Here is a 13,797-nt window from a genome sequence, read left to right as displayed (position 1 = left end):
AGAATTATGCAACATGACACACATAGAAGCATAAGAACAAATTTGAAGGATCAGCTTTGGGATTTAATAATCCTTCAAGAGTTAAGCATGGAACAGCTCATGAAGGGTTCTCATATGAAATTATGGCTGATGCTTTCTGTAGACAATAAGGGCAGAAAAAAGAGGCAGCGAAGATATTATGATGGATTCGCTCACTAACCCTAAGGCCTCGTTTGGTTCACGGAAGGGAAATCAATTCCCTTGTCTTTCCCATGGGGAAGGGAAACTAAAGTTCTTGTTCAGGTTTCATTTCCTCTGTTTGGTAAAGCAAGGAAATTATTCTTGAAAGACCATTTGATTTCCCTTCCGGTGTTTGGTTGATGCAAAAACGAAAGTAAAAATATATCAATATTTCAATAATACCCTTGTATTTTAAAATAAAAACAACATCATAAAAATTCAAAAGTACACCAATTTTTTATAGAAAGGGTATTGTTGTCCAAAACTTTTGTAATAAATGCTAGGAAATAAGAAGGGAAAATCAATCCCCTACTTTCCCCTCTGTCAGGATAGTATTTCCGGAGTTTGTGGTTACCAAACAAAGGAAATTAAGTAATGACTTTCCTTTCCTGAGTCCTCAATTCTGCAAACCAAACGAGGCCTAAAATCCCCAAAACACCGTGTGTGTGTGTGTGTGTGTGTGTGTGTATTGAACAACGAAGTGATAAGATTTTTGTTGGGTTTCGGATGGGAATGGACCAGAAAAAACGACACTCCAAAACCTATAGAAGTTAGGTCGTTGGAGTAATATATATTAGCACAATTCCAAGTCAGCACATCAGGATTGAAAAGCAGGTTCAATCCTGAATTAGGAGAGAACGACAAGATCACTCCTATACACAAGTATGAGCATGCATATGAATGCAAGAATTACCTAATGGCAGAGTGTTGAGATGAGACGTGCAAGAAGTCTTGAAGCAGTCCATACTTATGAAGGTCCAAGAGATGTATATATAGTAGCCGAAATTATAAAGACTCTTGGATGTTGAGCTAGGAAATGCCAATCCTACAATATTTTGCACTAACAGTATATCAGTTTAAACCTTGAGGTGGCTTTTGTAATAAAGTTCGACATTCCGACATTAGGTATGAGCTCAGCACAGTGAGCTAGGAATTCTATCAGTTTATACCACGAGGAAGATGAGAGGTAGAAACAAAAAGAAGAGAGCTAGTTAATTAGAGGTGGCTAATGAGATTAACCAGAGTAAATATTTTAGGTTGCTTGGAGTAATTGCTTGCACCTTATCTCACAGATGCATTTTCGATCTTCTCATATTTTTAGGGAGGGCAATCAAGTGGCTGATGCTCTTGCTAATATGGGTTTATCCTTGACTGGCATCATGACTGCTTCCATCCTTCAGTATTGTCGGCGAGATGAACTTGGTCTCCCAAATTTTTGAATATGTTAAGTTGTTTAGGTTGTTTCTATTGTTGATCTGATTTCTCGTGAGGGAGGTCTTGCTCTTCCCCTATGGTTGTAACTTTTTTTTCTCTTTCTCTCAATAAATTGGGGTTGGAGAGCTTTCTCTTTCCAGTGTCCGTTTTAACCAAAAAAAAAAAACAAAGATTAAATATTTTAGGTAGTAGTTAACGAATGGAAATCAAGTGTTCCAAATGTTTAGTGATATGATTCATTAATTCCAATATTTGTACCAAAGAGAACGATAATATATCAACTAATTAACATCAATCTGGATAATGTTGACCATAGCTTCCCGGAATTGACAGCCCCTCAAATGTCTTCTAGAGTTTTGGTCATGCATTTCCACAAGTTCACCTGCACCCTAGAAAGTAGAAACAAACTTCAAACCACGAGTGCAAGACTTTTTATCTCTTACCCTTCAGTTCAGCATTAAGAACATGTGTATAGTGGTACTAGTAGTTTTCAACTGGGGAGAGAATCCTCCTCTTTATCTACCTAACCTGCTTAAGTTTTAAACAACAGTGACAAGTGTATATAATTACATCTAGCGGCTGGTATCAATTTTGGACATCAATTTCTCCCCACTATACTTTTATTTTAATTTTTTAATCCTTGCTCATTGCTCATTTCACGACCAAGGACAACGCTCATTTGTCTTCTTCATCTATTTCAAACCCAGGTTGCCCCTTCATCATCTTCCTTTAAAATCACGATCATAGCAGAGCTAATTTTCAATTGTTCCCTTCCTGATTTTATCTCACTCTTGCAATTATTTTTCTTTGGTCTTCTTATTTGATGTTTTTATTTTTCTTCGTTCTTCTTATTTTTCTTTGCAGTCCCATTCCTATAAAAAAAACACCACAAAGTTTCAATCTTTCAATTTTCCGACGACACACAGAACACCAAAACCAGTTTTCCGACCGGCCCAAGGTGAAAGCTCTCACCTTTAACAATCCTCTGGCCTTTACCGGAGCGTGACGAAGTCCCCGTCCCCTTTGGTGAATTGGGTGTCGCCGGAAAATTGAGGAGGGTTTAGAGTGTTCTTTCCTTAAGGTTTAGTGGGTGAGCTTTGGTGAATTGGGGACCCAAACTTTCTTTCTTCTTCGAGTGTTTGGTAATTGATCTGGGTCTTGTTCCTATTTGATTATTTTGGTCAAATATTGAGAAAGTTTGAATTTTTTCCAGTGTTTGGCCAAGTGAGGAGGGTTTAGTGGGTTTCTTCTTCATCACAAATACAAACAGCAACTAGTCAATATTTATTTGAGATGACTGGGGTTAGGGTCGGGGCCAAATTATTGAGCCATAGATATGTACATTATGTATGGTAAAGAAGAACAGAGAGGGAGCTGACAAGAAGAGAGAAGAAGAAGAAAAGAACAGAGGAGAAGAAGGAAAGAATAGAGAAGAGATAGAGTAGGACAAAAATTTAGAAAGGGTATTATTGTAAAATTAGTAATTCAAGAAGATTTGGATAATTAGATTTTATATTAGCCATGTGTCTAAATCTAGTGAAAAGCTTAGGTAAGTTAGGAGAGAAACAAGCTCAGGAGAGGATCCGAGTCCTTTCAACTGACCATTTCTTTTGGTTTCTTTCATAAGCGTACTCTGGCCGAGGATTAAAATATAGATTTTTACATATCATCGAAATTTGAAAAAATGAGATATCAAAAATATCGGGAATATATAAAAAATATATATTTTTTGAAAGAGTCGATTTATGGACTTGTGGTGGCGTAGCTCGTGGCGGTTTGGGTCATGGACGGTAAATGGCAGTGGCGGCGTGGATTGTGGTGATGCAGGTCATGGGTCGACGGAGCATGGCCGGACTGATACGCAGGGAGGGGGGAGGAGGGAATGACGATGGTGGACTGGCTTAAACCAGGCTTGATGGGTCTTGCGTGGTTTTACTTTGGTGGATGCCCTCTTGGGCTTCGAGTTTTGGGCTAGGGTTTATGCCCTAGTCCATAAATTATGTTTCAGTGTAGGCTTTTACAATAATTTCCTTTTAGGAAGCTAATGCACGTTTGTATGTATCTCTAGCGCCTCTGGAGTAGTACCAAAGGAGGAACTCCGTTATGTCTACGTACTTGACATGTCTAATGAGTGGGTCTATTTCTATGTACTATTGTGGGTACTACCACTATCTTCTTATCTGTCTGTAGATGGCAGCGGAATGGTATGTAATGACATATACTAGCTTTAGATGAATATATTGGCACCCGCCCTATGGGTTTGGATTTGATCCAAAAAAAAAAATGAATGTCAACTTCATCTATATCCAAAAAGAGACTATAGGCGGTTGAAAAGTCGCTCGTTGGTCTACGAAACTACAATAACAGACCAAAACATATGACTCATATAGTACGAATTGTAGTAATGAACATGATAGTTATAGATCTCTTTGGACCTGCCGACTGTTTCTCCTATAATAGAATAATAAAGATGAATCCAATTGGATAACTGATCATGTATTTCTCCGTATTGATAAGCGTCATAGCCAAATTGATTGTTCCCTTCATGAGATTCATTTGAGGTCCCACTGTGCTTTGTGCCTAAACTGATAGAATCAAAACTTAAGACAACTAAAGAAACATCAGATGTGGTACTTTGATCATCAGTTGCACCTCTAATCCTCCTCCCATAAACGATATTCTCTTGAGCACCATGACCAGCTGTTCTAACTCTGTGGTCTTCATCTTAGGTGGCATGATCAAAATTACCTTCACAGGTAAATTGGTTCAATCCTCCACCCAAAATTATCTTGAGGGAATTTCTCCTCTTCCACTCCTCACTCGGATTTCCCTCGGAGGAAATACTCCTCACCAAGATTCACTTTAAGAAGATATCTCCTTACCCACATTCACCTTGAGGAGATCTCTCCTCACATCGATTTGCAGTTAGGGAATTACTTCTCACCTAAATTAGCCTTAAGGAGATTTCGCTTCACCCAAATCTGCTTTCAGAGGTTTGACTTCGAGATATATTTTCCAAACAGGACAATTTGCCTCTTTATTATGTCATATCCTAAATAGAAAACAGTGTTAAAATTTTGGAAAAAAATTCAGTTTAGAGCAACATATATGGAGTCTCGATGAGAATGAACTAACATGTCGAGAAAGGTTGATTTTGGTGAATTTGGAAATGGAAGGGAAGGGAAGACGATGAATTAGGTGGGAGAAAAGAGATGGCGTTTGCTCTTCCCAAATTAAACAACTTAGAAATTCTATTCAGCTAAAATTCTTGACGGGATGATTGAAGGCTAGAGTTGCCCTAGAGTTGCATCTACCAAAATTTTGTTCTAAAGAATTGAAGGCTACCAAGGGACATATTAAATGGTTGCTTCTAGGAGTTTGTTCAATCCTAAGATCATGGATTCGTCTTGTTTGGAGTTGTTCAATCACTTAAACTCTTAATGACTCACAAAATGCTTCACTATGCTTCCTATAAAAATGACATTTTTTTGCAAACGAAAATACTATTAAGAAAATAAATTTCTTATAGTTATGATACGATTGAAACTATTTTAATGTACAAAAACACAAAAAAGGGCAAGGATAAAGAGATAATTAAGTAGTTAAACAAAATATATATTCTATCAATTAGAACACAATCTAAAGACTATGCTCAGTTTGGCACCATGGGAAGTGTCATGGGACAATACCCGTGAAATGTAATGGCAGTACCAAAACATGTTAAACATTATTAATGCTATTGTTTTAAAATAAGAATTCTGGAGTCATTTTGTGGTGTTGACATTGCCAAGGTGGGATGTGTTTGTAAGCCACTCCATCAAGTTGCTAACAACAATGAGTTGTGGAAGCAGAAGCTTCTTGAGGAATTCCCTTTAGCCTTCTCCAAAATAGAACAAAGTTGTGTTAATTGGAAGTCTAGGTTTGTTGAAATTTTCAAAGAGGACAAGAAGTGTAAGTTGGAGGGGAGGGGAAGTTGGTTTTGCAGATCATGGGAACGGACTTTTGGGGATCCTCATTATGGTTATCATCCCATGGCTAAAAATTTTGGGGATCCTCGTTATGGTTATCATCCCAGGGCTATCACTCCCGGAATGAGTAGTAAGAGTTTCTCATCCAGATTCGACTCCAAAAGATGGTGTATATGAATTTCCTGCAACCCAGTGTTCCAAATTAGTAACAAGGTCATGCATTATGTATCGCTAGTTTTCTTGTTTTCTTTTATCTTAGACTTTTGTTATTGAATTTCTATCAAACGTTATAATGTTCATTTTCTTTTTAATCAGTTAGCTATTTGATTGTTTGATATGTGTTTAATCTAAGATGTGGTTTGTAAAACTTTAAAAAAAAAATTAAAGGAATTAGTAAACTTTTATTAAAATATTTTTTTATCCCACCCTATTCTAAAATCCTAGCTCCATCATTGAATTGAGCTATCATACACTCTTGAATAGAGGATAAACTTGTACCTGAAGAGTGAAGAGGGAAAACGGCAGTCGGCATAAGAACCAAAGCTTTTCGTTTGGGGCTGATTGATTTCGGAGAAACAGGGAGAGAAAAAAGAGAAAAATGTTGACCAAATTTACTAAAAAAAGCAACTTTTTATGCAACTATGCCTCTTAGAGCATAATAGAAAATAAAATAAAATCAAATACTTCAAGAAAAGAAATAATATATATCTGACCAAAAAAAGAAAAAAGATAACATATGGACTAAGTTTAATAACATATGGGCTAAGTATAGAAATTTGGGTGGGCTAGTTTTTAATATTTAATTTTTTAAATTAAAATTAAGCTACAAAGTAATGTTTTTTCAAAATTTGGGTTGGGTTGCAGCCAGAGCTAGTGTGTAGCTACGCTTTTGGCTCAATTTCAATACTGGTAAGATGCTCATCCACATCTTGTTGTATAATATTTCTTCCCATTCGTCTACTCTTTTATGACGTAAAAGACCACTAAGAGTCCTTGCAGCCAATAGCAATCCACTGCATTTTACTAAAATTTTCTCCTTAAGTAACTCAACATTTTGCCATATGTTGTTTAAGAGTGCATGGTGCTCAAAGATTTTCCAACAATCATTTTTGCAACATTTGCATCGTCACTATGATCTTGCTTCCTACTGCTCCAACATGAAAGGGGGACTGTAATGTTGCAATTGATGATAGTCACACACTCACATGTAGGAAGAGCTTCTAATGGGGACCACTAAAATGAGGACTTTTTTGTGAGACCAACTTTTCAATTATATTTCCGTAAATCAACCGGTAGATGTTTAGATATTCATGTGTAGATTATTTATGCAATTTTTTAACCAAATTGAAAACTATTAAGTAGGGGTCATCATGGGCCAGGTTAGGGCTGGCCCTACCCTAAATTTTAGGGCTTAGGATCGGGCCGGGGCTTAAATATGCTAACCCTTACCCGCCCGAAAGGCCCGAGCCACTAGGGCTGAAAGGGCCGGGTCAGGCCGGCCCTTCGAATAGGGGCAAATAGGGCCGAAATAGGCCTAAAAGGGCCTTAATTTGTTTAACAAAAAGAAATATATTTTTTTTATTTTTTATTTTTTATCTCAAAATGTGACTCAATGGTTATATAGGTAATACAAGACTCATTGTTTTTTGTTGATCATATTTAATATGTATATATATATATATATATATATATATATATATATATATACAGATCCTATCCAGAGCGGAGCTCCGCTTTGAAATTAACGGTGTGAAGTTCGAGTTTTGGGTCACTTTTCGATCTCACATCCACATCTCGACCGTTCAGTTTTTAGGTACTAGTGTATAGATCATCTCTGCAAATTTTCAGCCAAAATGATGATCGTTAAGGCATTGATAACTTCCTTAAAGCTAGTACGGTTCATGTTGACAGATTCAGTCCATCCATTGGTTTAAGTGAGTTAGATACCTTAACGATAATCAATTTGACTGAAAATTTGCAGAGATGATCTACACAGTAGTACCTAAAAACTGAACGGTCGAGATGTGGATATGCGATCGAAAAGTGACCCAAAACTCGAACTTCACACGTTAATTTCAAAGCGGAGCTCCGCTCTGGATAAGATCTGTATATATATATATATATATTAACTTATAAGTTATAACATTTATAAATATTAGTTAAGATAGTTATATTCAATTAACTATCTCTCTAAATCTCCCAAAATTAATTGTTGTTTAACAAAAGAAACAAAAATTAAAGAAAATAAAACTTAGGAAATCAATTACAAAAAATAGATAAGTTGTATGCTATAGACTAAAGAGAAACATATTTAAAAAATAGAAAATTATTAGGGCTTAATTGGGCGGGCTTAAAGGGCCGGGCCGGGCCGGGCAGTAGGGTAGGGCCGAGCTTCATTTGCATGACCCTTACCCTACCCTATTTGAGAAAGGGTAGGGCTGACCCGTCCTAATGCAAGGACCGGGTCGGGCTTCAGCCCTACGGGCCGAGCGGGCTTAGGGCCGAAGGGCTAAATGATGAGGCCTACTGTTAAGATATCCATAATCATGATTTATCATATATGAATATAAACGGTTCAGGTTTGATAGATTTGGTTCGTCTATTGATTTTATATAATTCGGTATCTTAAAAGATTAACAATTTGGAAGAAAATTTTCACAAGTAATATATTCATGCATATATAAACATCCAATTGTTGATTTATCGTAATGTAATCGAAAAGTGAATCTCTTAACCAATGATTAAAAAGTGCTCATGAAGTTCTCATTGTAGTGCTCTCCCGTCACCTGTATCTCAGTGTCTCAGACATCATCTAGAACAATTAAAAATGTTTAAACTCTCGGCGACTCATTGAGAGGGGGGTGTGTCATGACATGAGTGGCTAATTGAGAGAAGAGGCAACGTGGATTCATTAATTTTCTGGCCTCCTCAAAAATAAATATATATTTGCGCCACCGCCGTACAGGTCGGAGGCTAACTCGAGCTCGAGACGGTGGTTGGGGCTGCTTAGTAGGACTAGGTGGGTCACGGCATAGGTGGAAGTTATCCTGATTTGACTACGTGTATATCTTCTCCACGGAGCATCATATATCCTAATCCAGCTTCAGAGCACGTGCATCACACCTCCCAATCCCCTTCTTACACCACCCTCTAAACCTGAGCTGTGCTTTATTTTAATGCCACTCTCCCACTTTACTGGGCTTAAAACTGGAAACAGCCAAAACACACTGCCACCATTCCATCCATCCTTGTTCTCTTTTTGGCTTTCTAGAAACGTTCTGCACCAAACAGTTTATCTGAACTGACTGCTGGTCATCAAAAGTGAACAAAGTTTCAGCTTTACCCACTACAGAAGTTCAGAATCTCTAGTTCTTAGGTACCCATCTTCTTGGTTTTGGTTTCTTCTCTAAGAAAACTTGGCAAGAAGACAAAGGAAACTATTGTTGGTTCCCCATATGCTTTTTTCTTATGAGAATTGGAATTGTATTTCAGGTGAGAATGCTTGAGCATGTGAAGCACAAGTTTGATGTGGATGGCAGCTAAGTAGTTTTGGATATTGAGGTAAGATCATCGACTTGGATTCTGAGACAGATGGAGTAATCGCTGTTATCCTTATATAGGAAATAGCATTTGGGAGTTCTTAAATCCCTTTTTCTAGAAATATGGGTTGATGGATGCTGATTGACTTGTCTGCATCTGATTGTTGCTCCCTTTTACTGTTTCATTGAGGATTTGGCTTTAGTAAGAATTCTGAGTTTATCTTTTTTATGTTCTTGATAATGAAAGAAATGAGCAGATTGCATCACTTAGAATGCTCCAAAAGAGAAAAACATTTGTTATCCTCAACTTTCTTGTACTTCGTTGCTGAAAAGAAGCGGTTATCTTTTCATTTAGCTAGTTACATTATTAGCAAATGGAGTTCTTTTCTCCCTTTTGAATATTTGTAAGCTGGAAGGAGGTGAATGAATCTCAAAAATTCTCCCATCTGTTATTTTTCTTCCTATGTTTGTATGAGAAATTTGCGTAGCTTGTTTGAGCTAGTGTTTTATTGGGCTTGTAAATGCAGAGTGCAGCATGTGAACAATTGGCAGGTCATGTGTGATGTATTAATTTAGAAGGTAGTGAGTTGTTTACCAAGATGACCACTTTATCACTAATTGCTGGAAACTGTGGAAGAGGAAAAGGAGGTGAAGATCGTGGATTTGAATTGCTCCATCCATTTTCAGGAAGGAATCCTCTCACTAGTGAGTTGCTTGGAAGCTCATTTACAAGGGCAAATCGAATATGGTCCAAGGAACTCTATAGGAACAGAAGTTGGAACAAGTTCAGTATTTTTGCAAAAATTAAAAAGGGGAAGAAGTATGATTATCCATGGCCTGATGACATGGATCCAAACATCAGCAGTGGACACTTGAGTTACCTCTCTCATTTCAAGCCACTGACTGAGAAGCCAAAGCCAGTTACACTTCCATTTGAGAAGCCACTTATTGATCTTGAGAAAAAGATCATTGAGGTGTGTTGCTTTTGTTTCATTGTATATTACTAGTACCTTATAGCATGCGGCATCCATTTAAACCGAGTCTCATACCATGAGCTCCTTGCCAAACACTTGGTATTTAATTAGTAAATCTTGCTATGGCAGGTACGTAGAATGGCTGATGAAACTGGTCTAGACTTCAGCAATCAAATTGGTCAACTGGAGAACAAGTATCAACAGGTAGAGTTTACAAGCTGGCACTCCCTATGTTCTGTCAAATTTGCTGTTATATGTCACTTCGCATGAGTATGTGATGATTTCTATATTGGTAGCTCCTTTTCTTCCCATTAAGTTTATTTCTGGTGTGTAAGATATATGTTTCTTACATTAACTCTAACTTTGAATTATAGTTTAAAAGAAATTGCTGGGTAAAACTGCATCAAATGAATATGAGTTATTTTCATTTACACTGTTTCTCAAGTTGTTCTTAAACAATGTAATGGTCACCAAAAGTATTTCATCTTTTGTCTTCTGCTGAGGAGAATCTGTGCTTTAGACTGTTCAAATTCTAAACTTGGGAAGATTTTGATCATTCTATTACTGATAGCATTTAGATAATGTGTTGTAATTGCAAATCCTAACAGGCCCTGAAAGACTTGTACAAACATTTGACACCAATTCAACGTCTATCTATTGCTCGACATCCCAACAGACCAACAGTTCTTGATCATATTTTAAATATTACAGAGAAGGTAGTTTGCTTATCACATCAGTTTTTACTCTTTACTTGTACCACTACCTCATCATTAATTCATTTTAATCTTTTGATGGTATAGTGGGTGGAACTCCATGGAGATCGTGCAGGCTATGATGATCCAGCTATCGTTACTGGTCTTGGGAGCATAGATGGCAAAACCTACATGTTTATAGGTCATCAGAAAGGTAGAAACACGAAGGAGAATATTGTTCGAAACTTTGCAATGCCAACTCCACACGGGTATGTTTCAAGAAGACTTTGGTCAGATTAATAGTTAGAAGGTGCATAAAAGTTAAAGCATTTAGAGCATACTTTGTCAACATTATGTTGTTGTTGATATTTGAAACTAGCTGTGCAGCCATGTTCACATAAACCATACTTTGTAAACAGGTACCGGAAGGCACTGAGAATGATGAAATATGCTGATCATCATAAATTTCCCGTTGTTACATTTGTTGACACGCCTGGGGCTTTTGCTGATCTCAAATCTGAGGAACTTGGCCAAGTAAGTCTGCAACTTTTATCCTTAATTTGACAGTAACAACCAGTAGTAGATCTTCCTTTTTTTGTGTTTTTTTTTTCTAGGATCATTGAATTACTTTGAACACAGGCTATCATACAACAAAATTTACATATGTGATTTATGCAGGGTGAAGCAATAGCCCATAATCTTAGGGCTATGTTTGGCCTGAAAGTTCCGGTTGTAACAGTCGTAACTGGTGAAGGCGGTTCAGGTGGGGCTCTAGCCATTGGTTGTGCCAATAAAATGTTTATGCTGGAGAATTCTGCTTTCTATGTTGCAAGGTGAGAACAGTTATTTTCCCATTTTACAATTCATTTTTTTCAAAGGTGAAATTTTATCAAAGTTTATAATAGACCCTTTCACTTCATCCAAGTTCTTCAAGTTTTAATTGAGCCAATCTACTTGATTTGGGACATACATGTTTTTTTTCTTCCCTGTCCTCATTTCATGCCATGATTTCTGCAATATTTATTTCTTGAGGCTCTGTTTGTTGGTGCAGTCCTGAAGCATGTGCTGCAATACTGTGGAAATCTTCTCAAGCAGCTCCTAAGGTATTGGAAAGTTGAAGTATTACCCTATTCGCGATGTAGGCTATTCATTTCTAATCCTAGTTTAGTCCCCAAATTGTATAGGCGGCTGAAAAACTAAGGATAACAGCTCAAGAGCATTACAGATTGAAAATTGCTGATGGTATCATCCCTGTAAGTGCTTTTCCTTTCTGATTGATATGCTTTTGTTATTTATTTTTTTAGCTGTTGTATGCATTTGATATTCTCATTCACCATTCTTTGTGCACTTGTATTGGTGACAAAACACAGTTAAACTTTGTCTGATATGATGAGAACTTTAAAAGATCAAATCTTTAAAGAAAAAATGTGCATGGAACCAAATGATTTTTTATCTTCAAGGGTCTGACATCTGTATCATTATTTTCTCATATTTGAAAACTCTTGAGATTCTTCTTTGGTTGTAAATTTCATTACTGATTGTGGATAAACTAATTAAGCCGATGATTGCGGCTCTACTTACAGGAGCCTCTTGGTGGTGCACATGCTGATCCTGCATGGACTTCCCAACAAATCAAGAATACAATTGTCGAGTCAATAAAGGTAACTGATATGTACATATCTTTTCCATATATAGAGGGCAACATGAAAGAACAAACTTCCGTCTAAATAAAATGCCTAATTTTACAGATTCATATGCTTATTGACATAAGCATGAGCATTACAAGATTCATATGCTTTTGTCTGACACACAACACTCCTATTATGTTTCCCATAACTTACCACTTAACCATATGTATCTAGGAATTGGAAAACATGAGCACAGAAGAGTTACTTCAGCATCGAAGACTTAAGTTCCGGTCAATTGGAGGGTTTCAAGAAGGCATTCCAGTGGAGCCTAATAGGAAACGTAACATGAAGCCATCTGAGATTAACATGCCAAAGGCTGCTGACATAGAGTCCGAGATTGAGATTTTAAAGAAGAAGATCCTAGAAGCAAAGGGACCATCTGATCCAATTACAAGCCAAGCAATTGAAAAACTCAAGCAAGATGTAGACAAGGAGATCACCAGTGCATTTATTTCAATGGGTTTGCAAGAGAAACTAGAATCAGTGAAGATGGAGTTATCTACAGCCTCACAAAACACACCAAGTCAGCCCCTCAATCCTAGCTTGAAAGAGAAAGTGGACAAGATAATGCAGGAGTTTAACCACAACTTGTCGCGGCCGGGGGCATACCTTGGACTCAAACAGAAGCTTGAAAAACTAAACTTGGTTAATGGGATCATTGAGATGGAGGAGAGGAAGAAGAAACTGAAGGCTGAGATTAATCAGAAAATTCCAGCTGAGCTAAAAGCCAAGATGGAACTTCTGAAGAATGCTGAAGAAAAGATATCCAAAGGGGAAACACTGGATAAGGATTTGATTGAAGAAGTAGAGGGAGTTAAGAAAGAGCTTGTAGAAGTTTTAAAGGCAGCCAACTTAGAGGTTGTTGGGGTGGCCAAGAAAAATGTGATTACTGCCCCTCCAGAGTTGAAGGAAAAGATAGAGAAGGTAAATAAGGAGATATATGAGGAAATTGAGAGAGTTATAAATACAGATGGTATTAGTAGAAAAATAGAGGACTTGAAGGCGGATATAGAGAAAGGCTCAAGCTCAGAAGACAGAGAGAAAGCAGAAGCAAAGATAAAGGAGGAGATTCTTGCTACTTTGGATGTAGAAGCACTAAAACAGAAGGTTGAGAATTTGACAGTGGAGTTGGGTCTTCCCAAGGATAGTGTTACAGAAGACAAGGTTGGTGTTGAAAATGGCCGATTTTAAGAGAGTGAAATTTGTAATGCTCTTTCATGAACTTGGAGATGAGATATTATGTAAATTTTTGTTGCGATGTACTCGGTTGAGGTGCTATTGTAGTACTATGGTTTGTATGCGGTTTGTTATCTTTTTTTTGGTCCAATCTATTGCAGAAGCCATCATAGAGAGAAGCTTCCGCAAATGTGCTCCTTTAAATTGGAATGCAGCTGTTTGCTTCATGATGATGATCATCATCGGCAGTAAACTTAGGGATACCTTGCCACCCAGAAACCAATACGAAGTGACAGAAATGGGAATTGTTCTAAGCAATTCTCGGT

At 37.3% G+C, this 13,797-nt stretch overlaps 1 protein-coding gene across 1 annotated transcript; it reads left to right on the top strand.

The window, feature by feature from the left end:
* Positions 1 to 8,377: 8,377 nt before the first annotated feature.
* LOC133717242 (acetyl-coenzyme A carboxylase carboxyl transferase subunit alpha, chloroplastic-like) lies at positions 8,378 to 13,607 on the top strand. The gene is made up of 12 exons (XM_062143923.1): positions 8,378 to 8,778; positions 8,895 to 8,963; positions 9,469 to 9,915; positions 10,045 to 10,119; positions 10,524 to 10,631; positions 10,716 to 10,876; positions 11,027 to 11,141; positions 11,286 to 11,440; positions 11,659 to 11,710; positions 11,792 to 11,860; positions 12,191 to 12,268; positions 12,470 to 13,607. Exons 3-12 carry the CDS (start codon positions 9,541 to 9,543, stop codon positions 13,484 to 13,486), a joined length of 2,205 nt encoding a protein of 734 aa, XP_061999907.1. The 5' UTR covers positions 8,378 to 8,778; positions 8,895 to 8,963; positions 9,469 to 9,540; the 3' UTR covers positions 13,487 to 13,607.
* Positions 13,608 to 13,797: the final 190 nt, after the last annotated feature.

Source organism: Rosa rugosa, chromosome 6 (assembly GCF_958449725.1).
Source record: "Rosa rugosa chromosome 6, drRosRugo1.1, whole genome shotgun sequence".
In the NCBI taxonomy this organism is placed as follows: Eukaryota; Viridiplantae; Streptophyta; class Magnoliopsida; order Rosales; family Rosaceae; genus Rosa; species Rosa rugosa.
The sequence above is the reverse complement of the archived record's forward strand: the minus strand, read 5'-3'. Positions and strand labels throughout refer to the sequence as shown.

Coding starts and splice junctions, on each gene's coding strand:
- LOC133717242 (XM_062143923.1), top strand. CDS start 9,541: ATGACCACTTTATCACTAATTGCTGGAAACTGTGGAAGAGGAAAAGGA. Junction 10,877..11,026: donor GCAATGCCAACTCCACACGG/GTATGTTTCAAG, acceptor CTTTGTAAACAG/GTACCGGAAGGCACTGAGAA. Junction 11,711..11,791: donor CTTCTCAAGCAGCTCCTAAG/GTATTGGAAAGT, acceptor CAAATTGTATAG/GCGGCTGAAAAACTAAGGAT.